Raw genomic sequence first — 9,451 nt, 5'->3', positions numbered from 1 at the left:
AAAGGATTCCTAATTTGGAGTTGTTTGTAACTTAATATAAATCCATATGTTGTACATGACACGTTGCTCAGTGCCTTGATATGATTCACACAGTGGAGCTGTGGAAGCCCTGCCGTATTAATTGGCAGAAGGGTTTGGTTTGTACTCTGATCCAGGCTGGAGGGGGAGGATCAAACTAACGCTATTCACATGGGCAAATTAGGGGCATTCAAAAGGCCAACCCATTTTCCTTGCGCTCCATTTCTGGCTGAAGCCTTTGATACTCTGAGCTGTGTTTCTTAACTGGTGATGTCACTGAGGATTATTTATACTGAATTAAGGCCGTGGGTAGAAAGGAAACTGAAACATGTGGTACCACACCACCAGTTGTAGGACTGTATGAGTGCAACAGAAAGGCATTAAAGCTTATGATTTAGAGAGGTTGGAACTGGCAGCTAAAATTCTTCTGTATACTCTTAAAGCAAGTTGCTGCTCAGCCCTTATCTGCAGACAGATAAACCTATCGCAGCAGTTAAACCCAGCAGTGGAGTAATACTGTCTTTTAGTCGGAACTTAATCACTATTGAGTTAAAATGGTGATGGCGTATAAACAGTAAGCAAATGGGCCGTGATTGAACAAGTCTCGTGGTGTTCAATTATGAAGTAGAAAATAATATTTCGGGCAAACCAGATATCCAGACTGACATGGGCTTGTAATGATGAGTACAGCCAAAGAAGTTGATATGAGTAGCTGGAATTCCTAATAAGCTCGTCTATATATCACGCAATGGCCAATGTGAGTACAAGGATCCCGCTGCTGCTGGGATGGCGCTGATGCTGATTGAAAATAGAGCTGCGCCTTGAAATATATCTGTGAAGGTTTTCCTAGCTAGGCGAGAACACTTTTTACTTTTGGCCTATCTCTTCATGTAGTAGTGACCAAAATACGCTGTGTAAGAATCCTAAGCAGCCTATAAATGCTGTGAAGCAATTTTCCAGTGCTTTAATCTACTTTTGGGTCTTACTGAAAGCATTTCTGGTATGCACCAAAACAGGGAAGCAGAAGCAAGCCTATTACACAACAGTAAAGGATAACTGGTAATAGCGCGATACCAAAGCTGGATCTTAATGGGATTTTGGAGTTCAGCCTCAATGCAAGATTTCTTCAGCCTTCACTATTTGTTTGCTTAGCCTGTGTGATAAGACTTCTGAAGGGGTTTTTAATAAATGTTCTGGGTAGGAGAGGGCCAATTCTCCCTATAAATTGGTAGCATGGAGGGGTGAGGAGGGCAGGAAACAAGCTGCAGCCTGAGGATGTGAGCTGTAGCATTAATGTTCCCCTTTGCACATCCATTTGTACCTCGTGTACCCTAGCACCATTTGGAAGAGTAGGATTCAGTACCTTCTTTGTGTATTAAATTACCTCTGCCTTTCAAGTTGTTTGAGGAATCGAAAACTCTTCCAAATGTGCCTCCTTGTGTTCCTCAGTGTACCCATTCTTCTTGCCTCTTTTAACTATTTCCAGTTTCAAAATAGTGCAATTGATCATACCCTAGTTACTGTTGTTCTGTCTATCTGAATGACTACAAGCCCTTCCACCTCCTTCATGTGCAAAGTCACTTATTCATTAAATTACTAGTTCATTAAAACTAGTAATTGTCCAGTGTATTTATGGGGAGGAGAGAGGGGGGGGAGGTAGGGCTTTAACTAAATTAGAATGTTCGCTTGAACAGTAAAGAATTGTTCGTTTTCCCCCTCACCTTAGCCTTTTACAATAGGCAAAGCAAAGAGGTCGCTTCTAACTGAAGTGAAAGACTTTACTGGTACTGTTAAAATGATCAGAGCTGTTCCAGTGTAAGTAACTTCCAGGTAACTGTGATCTTTTTCAGGTGGTGACTTGCTGATGGGCATTCTTGTTGACTGTAGAAGTGACTCATCCAAAACGTAGTGCCAACTGTTAATATCCAGTATGAAGTCATTGGAAATTACTACGCTTCTGAGAGAATGGCTGGTAGGTGCATAACTTCCATGCAAAAAAAAAAAATGCAGTCATAGTGTGTTTGCCTTACAATGGTGAATCATGTAGGTATGCAGCTTTTAAATACTATTTCCTTGGATTTTTGAGTCTTTTAGGTATTAGTAATTCAGATCTTACATCAGTGTAAAAAGTTTAATGAATCTTCTTAACTTGTCATAGGAATACATTAGAATAACCCAGGTTGGACAAAACCTAAAAAGATCATCCATCCAACCGTTCACAATACTATTACTAATAGCTCCACTAAAACCATTGTTCCCTCATTACAGCCATACAGTAACTTCATATTATGTATTCATATTTTCACAGATCACAGAATCACAGAATGGACCCGGGTTGGAAGGGACCTCAAGGCATCCATGTAGTTCAACACCCCTGCCTGGCAAGGGCACCCAAACTACACCAATTACTAGATCAGTTTTGCCCAGGGCCCCGTCCAACCGTGGCTTAGAACACCGTCCAAGGACTGGGGCATCCCATCACTCCCTGGGCAGCTTGTTCCAGGGCCTAACCACTCTCTCCCTAGTGAAGAACTTCCCCTAACATCCAACCTAAAATCTTCCTCTTCAATTCAAAACCATTTCCGCGTGTCTGCTATTGTCAGCCCTTTCGAAGAGTTACTCCCCTCCTGGGAGTAAGTTCCCTTCAGGTATTGAAAGGCTGCAGTGAGGTCATATTTTACTTCATATTACTCCTCAGCATGTTGAACAGCAGGGTTTTTAAGGGTGTCTTGGCCTCAGTGCTTGCGGAATGTCAGTGCTTTGCTTTCTCTATGAACGTTTGTTGTCCTTGTTGGGTCAGGAAAACAGAAATAGATTTTATTTTTAGGCAGCTCTTAGAGTTTGTGTTGGTCCTCTTGAACGTAAGCTCTTGCTCTGCAGTCTACAGGCTTGTAAGTCTACTGAGAGAAAAGCATAGTGCATTTCTAAGTAGGAGGATTAGAATATGAAGTACTATAGGGAAATCTTTGGTTACTCTTAACATTTGATGTGCAGAATACACAGAACAAAAAGCATAGTGAGCAAAATTAAACCTACTTTCTGGCTTGTTGTTACAGATAAACTGTATGATGATTACAAGCAGAATTAGTTTCAAGCTCATGTCTCCAGTGACAGAGTTTCTTAGCTCCAGTATGATGTGTAATCTTGTGTACATGCTTATTTAAATTATTATATGTTTTAAGTGTGCAGAAATATGTTGTGTGGCACTTCTAATGTGTCAGATTGTCTGTTACACTGAAATTTAGCAAGGTCTGGCATGGAGTGGAGATGAGTAGTGCAGCACAAGTCTGGATTTGGGGAGTTCCAGTTTAGTCTTTAATTGTTCATGACCTGACTGCTCACCTGTAGTTGCAACTCGTGTTTATTAGTAGTTAAATGAGAGCAGGAATGAGGACCAAACAAGGTTTTGTGGCTACAAAGGGTCTTCATCCACTTGTGCAATCAAAATTATATTGTGTGGATTCTAGTCTAAGGATTTGTCACTATGTGTGCAACACTTGTTTATTATTCACAATTCCTGACAGAAACAATGCGTATCAAACACAGGAGGGCCCTTTCAGCGCCATCTGTGTATGTAGTTATTATTTTTTAATGAATTAGGTATGCAAATGTGGTGTAATCTTCAGATCAGCTGCAGATCATTTCTTTTCAAGCATGTGAACCACAAGAGTTTGGTTTTAGCTTTGATAAAAAAGGAACTTAAAACATCTATAGGCTCAAGCTGGTTTCTCTGTGTTTAAAAATATTAACCCTGCTTGCTGTAGGAATGTAATCTAACTCGTGGAAAGCAGCTGTGCTTCTGTCATCACTAACCGCGTTGCTCAGGGGGAATCTTTATCATTCAGCTTCCATGGGTGTCCTGGATTCTGCTACCATTTGGCGTCTGTTCAACTGCTTTTTCTCCTAAATAATAGGATACTTTCCACACAGCGATTTCCTGTTTTCCTTACTGGTACTCAGGCAGCAGTGCTGTTCCTGCTGCCAATGGCCAAATTATATAACCCAGGCAATTTCAAGTAGAAAGGTTGGTGTTGTGCTGACTAAACTTGAAGTCTTTCCAGTAGTAAAATCAATCACCCACATACTTTGGGCACTTACATATTGCAAATAAGCATTGTTACACTGTGTTACAATTATACGATGTTAGGTTTCTAGTTGGTATGTCTGAGCTTTGTGCAGGCTTTTGATTAAGGCAGAGCCTTTTCTTTTCCAGTTGCCAGCTGGTTTCTTGAGCCAGACCTTTTCCCTTTAGTAGAGAACTGAGTTACTCAAATCTACAGCTTCCAGTTGGTGTAGATAAAACAATTGAGAGAGAAATCATGGTTACATATGGGTATCGTGTACCAGTCAGTGTGGTAACATGAAGTAATGATTGACTCTGAATTGTTTTTTCTTTTAATGCAGAAAACGCCTGTGTTCTATTTGCTATCTCCCTCCTCATGTTCACAATCAGTGCGATGATGGTGTATGGTGCAATTGCTGTAAGTATTCTTGTAGTCTACATTTTAAAGTTGCTATTTGAATTTTTAACTGAGTATCTTATGGGTCGTTTTTCTCTTTTCCAGCACCGTGTAGGCTGGCTGATCCCATTTTTCTGTTACCAGCTCTTTGACTTTGTGGTCAGTTGTCTGGTTGCAATCAGTTCTCTAACCTATTTGCCAAGAATCAAGGATTACTTGGATCAGTTGGTAAGTGTTTGTCCAGTTCACGTTAGTATTTTTCATCTGAAGTTGAACTTTGGTTTGGTAAGTGCTACGAGAGCTAGAACTATTTTCCACAGAGAAGGCTCTGGGGAGGACCTAATAGCTACCTTCCATTATCTGAAGGGGGGCTGTAAGAAAGAAGGGGACAGACTTTATAGCGGGGTCTGTTGTGGTAGGACAAAGGGCAGTGATTTCAAACTAAAGGGAGATTGAGAAGTTGTTTTCTTCCAGTCAGGGTAGTGAAGCAGTGGCACAGGTTGCCTGGAGATGTAATGGATGCCCCATGCCTGGAGACACCCAAGGTCAGGCTGGACGGGGCTGTGAACACTGATGGACCTGTAGGTGTCCCTGTTCATTGCAGGGTGGTTGCACTAGATGGCCTTGAGAGTTCCCTTCCAGCTTAGATATTCTATGATCTTGTTGCTGCTTGAGTAACTTAGACTGCAGCAGCCATAGGGAATGACAAAGTGGTTGTGAGCATGAGATCTTAGCAGAAGTGGAAAGACTAAAGGTGTAATTGCTCCCTAAATGGATTGCTAGGGGGAGAAGCATCTGTAAAGGGAGATGTTGGTTTAAGCTGCTTGTGCTTAATTTGCTCTGGGCACAAAGATTTTGCAAGCTGAATAATGTGGTTCTGTGGTAAATTTGCTGCTGCAGAATAAAAATGTCAGTCCTTATTTGGTTGGGGTGAGAGGGAAGAGCAAGAGTTGATACAGGGCAAGGCTGACGGCTGCAGAGTCTATGACGTCATAGGATGGGACCTGAGGTTCTGAGGGTTCTTTCTTAACATCCTGTTCTCATTTTGCAGCGAGACTTTGAGGAAACAGCAGCAGAGTGTTCATTCATGCTGCTTATGTTTAACTGTGAAAAGATGCAGTGGGTAGGAATTACCAGCCATTGATTTGGATCACAAGCTGTTCCTGGCTGGCGTTCAGGTCTCTGCAAGCAGATGTTTAAAAAGTCTTATCAAAACAAGAGTGAGCATTGGAGAGAAGCCTTGTTAGTGTGGTCAGGGGAGAAGAGACTGAAATTTGTAGGAGCTCCTTGGTGTGTTTTGGCTCCTCTTCTGAAGTTTGGGGTTAACTCTTCTTGCTTTCTGCTTTGCACACATAACATAACTGGTTGGATTGATAAGAGGTTATTAGTACTAAGTCAGTAAGGGCCTCTCAAGTAAAGGACCTGTATGAATGCTGTGCTGCAGTTGCTCAAAAGGAAGTTTTGTGGATATCTGTACTAGTAGAAGATAAGAGGAAATGACTTGGAGAAACGACATTGCTTCCTTTCAGGTAGGAGAGAGTACATTTCTCATTGCTTGTGAGAGGGTACATTAGGCAAGACTCTGAACTTAGTGTGAAGTGTGGGTGTCTGATGTTTGTAAATGTGCTGTTTGTGCTCATCTCCTCCATTTCTCTCTACCCTCCCTATTTTTTTTTAACTAGCCGGATTTCCCTTACAAAGATGATCTTCTTTCATTGGATTCCAGCTGTCTTCTGTTTATCGTTCTGGTGTTCTTTGCTTTATTTATCATTTTAAAGGTAAGTTACAATTCTGAGCTCAAGGCCATTTCATGAGCTGCACTGTCCACGTACTATCAGTGTATACAGATATATTGTATTAACCTTGAGTGCAGTTACTGACCTGTTCAGTTACAACACGACTTCAATCATACATGATGTGTACTGTTGTCTCCCATTAATTTGTGTGCTGCCTGCAGTGGGGCCTATTGCACCTTTCCTTGGTGCCTCAGGCTGTGTGTTCATGCCCTCTTCTGCACATGTAGTTAGACAGATAATAACCTGAATTTGGGTAGGTGGGATTGTGCTGTTGGCCCATCTTCCTGCAAGCAAGTTTGGACTGAGATCCACAGAAGGGTAAGCCAGTTAGGGATCAGTTTGACTGGCAGTCCTGAGGCACACAGATGAGTTGGTCAGATTGTGAATTCCTTTGCTATGATCTGTGGTGTTCATCCTGTCCTGAGTCATTGTGCCAGCAAAGCTGAACAGGACTAAACCCGTTTATAAGCAGCATCCCTCGTGTGTATCTATATGGTGATTGACATTGAGATATGCTAGTTTTGTCATACAAAAGATATTTAGCATCTAGTTTTTTAATCAACTGATATATATGAGGTCTTTAAAAAGAGAAATCTCTCCTCTTTCAGGCGTATCTAATCAACTGTGTATGGAACTGCTATAAATACATCAGCAACAGAAATTTGCCAGAGATAGCAGTGTACCCTGCTTTTGAAGCACCTCCACAGGTAAAGCCTTTTTTCTGTGTGACGGGAATCAGGTATTAACTTAAGAGTAGAAAAGCACTACATCCATGTTTGCATGCCTTGTCCAGATTTCTGAACATGGGCTGGGAGGATTAACATCAGCTGCTTTAACTTGTTTAAGGTAGATTGGCGTTGTGTTCTCACAGTGCGTAAACAGGAGGGTTTTACAGGGAGAAATCTGATGGGTTTTCTTGTAATTGAGGGGAACTTTTTGACTGCACTTACCAAAGCTTTCCCTGCTGCTTGCAAAACCAAGAGGCAGTGGGGTGGAACGAATGGCCCAGGGTCAGGTTCAGTGCAGCAGTAAACTGCTCGTGCACCGTCTTTCACTTTGTCATAAGCTCATTGGAAGCATCACTAGGTTCTGCAACAGAGAAATAAATTGCAGTGGGGTGTGTGTAGATATTTTCACTGTGGGCTTTTTGTTCCCTCAGCCCTGTGCATTAATCTCTTCCAAATGTCTTCCCTTCAGTACGTTCTGCCAACTTATGAAATGGCAGTGAAGATGCCTGAGAAGGAGCCTCCACCTCCCTACATCCCTGCCTGAAGCGACCTGTACACCTGTACCAGCTCCTTGGGGGTTTTGTCTTTCAATCTTGCAAAACTGCTTAAGTAATAGAAGTATTCAGGACTTTAGGAGCAAACCGTTTTAAAACCGTTTGATAGAAAATTTACTAAGCAAAAACTCATCTGGGAGTGATTTTGTTTGCTTTCATTTTTGTTCTCCTTAATGCTTTTTAAACATTTTATTGCCTTAGGGCCTTGTACTGCAGCAACTTCTGCGCGTGACTAACCAGTGGCTTTTCTTAACACCAACTGAGCCCATCTGTGATTCAGGTTAGCTACAAACACGAGTGTCTGCAGGACTGCGCCCTTAATTTATATTAATTTTTTTGGTAAAGTAGATGGTAAAGACAATCTGTGCTGCAGCGAGGTGGCAGTTTGCCTTTATTCAGTTCTTGGAGGGGGAGGGGTTTGAATGTGGTATATACGTGAGGTTTGGTTTTTTTTTACTTTGCACTTTTCTCATATGTTACCTTACTGTGGGGTTTTTTGTTTATCCGATGTCCTGAAATGTAGTATTTTCAGGAAGAAGGTGAGGTTGGCACAGGACTTTGTATTACAAATGTGCTGTCAATGCAAGGGAATAAATAGAAATGTAGATGATGGTTGCATGCTCCTAATCTTCTACGTATTTTCATCTTTGTGATAAATGATACTTAAATAAATCTTTTATGAAATGTTTACCAGTAGCCTGGATTGCTCTGCCTCTCTTTTTTTCCCCTTAATTCTGAAGTATTTTGGTGCCATGCAGGTAGGGTTCACTGAGCTCTGTCTGTTTGGGGCTGACTTAGAACGCTGCTGATCAGTGGTTGATCCACGCTCTTCATCAGAAGTCCTCTGTATAGGAAGCATGGATTCCCTTCAGTATATAAGCTTGTGTTGAACTACTCGGTTGCCTTCTGTTTGTCTGCTTGCTACTTATATAAGCTGAGTTAAGGGAATTGTACTTGAAGCTTCCAGAGATTTGGGCAAATGTGATGCCTGATAAGGTCAGATGTTAAGAGCAGGACAGACACCCAGTGGGATTAAAGCAGTACTTGCACTGGAAGGTGTCCAAAGCTGTTGGGTGTGTGCCATACATTCAATACTGTTCTCCTTTTAAACAGAAGGAATGACAATCTTCCTATTCTTCCTCCTTTGTGATAACAGATAAAATACATTGTTCTGATTTAATACCTCTAAAGAGAAAATGGCTTCCTACCATGGCAGACAAAAGGGATCTGTGATTAAAGTAGGGAAAAGGATTCTTACGGCTGGGGCTTGCAGGCTGGTGGTTATTCCCATCAGCCTCAATAAATACCTGCTTCCTGTTGCTTCGCTGTTTAAAAATGCCCTTGGTCGTTCCCACATATCACCACTAGGCTGCTTAATTTCTACCTAAAATGCCATCCATGAGAGCAGCTTGCACTGCAATAGTGCATGGATGGATGAATGCCCTGTGCTGCTCTTGTGCACCCTGCCTCTCCAGTTACCCTGTGCACACCTGTGTCCTTAAGTGCACTCAGTTTTGAGCTCTTGAGAGCTGTGTGGGTTGAACTCCAGGAAGGGGGATTCTTTAGGAGCAAAGGCCATTAAAATAAGAGTGGCCTTCAAAATGAGGAGAGCTGAAAGAATTAGTCCCTGAAGTTTGAAGAGACCTTCAAGACCATCAGGTCCAACCATCAGCCTGACCTTAGTCCCACGTCCACATCTCTTAAATACCTCCAGGTGCGCAGACTCCATTCAGCAACCTGTTCCAATGTGTAACCACCCCATCCACAGGGAAACTGTAAAGGATGTGTGAAACCAAAGCGGTCTTTAACCGAATCACATGGATTCATGGAGGGGTTGAGATTTGCAGCTCTCTTAATGGTGGTAGTGTGGCTCCTGTGCTGCTGCCTGTAGGCTT

The 9,451-nt window shown here is 42.1% G+C and overlaps 1 protein-coding gene across 1 annotated transcript; it reads left to right on the top strand.

The window, feature by feature from the left end:
• The first annotated feature begins 766 nt into the window (after positions 1-766).
• On the top strand, positions 767-8,252 carry LAPTM4A (lysosomal protein transmembrane 4 alpha). The gene is given in 8 exon segments (XM_015859573.2): positions 767-775; positions 1,890-1,919; positions 1,921-1,990; positions 4,423-4,499; positions 4,584-4,706; positions 6,161-6,256; positions 6,883-6,981; positions 7,472-8,252. Coding segments are annotated over 8 exon segments (579 nt in total). The 3' UTR covers positions 7,547-8,252.
• The last annotated feature ends 1,199 nt before the right edge of the window (positions 8,253-9,451 follow it).

Source organism: Coturnix japonica, chromosome 3, assembly GCF_001577835.2.
Source record: "Coturnix japonica isolate 7356 chromosome 3, Coturnix japonica 2.1, whole genome shotgun sequence".
NCBI lineage: Eukaryota > Metazoa > Chordata > Aves > Galliformes > Phasianidae > Coturnix > Coturnix japonica.
Note: the sequence above shows the minus strand (reverse complement) of the source record. Positions and strands in the feature narration are given on the sequence as shown.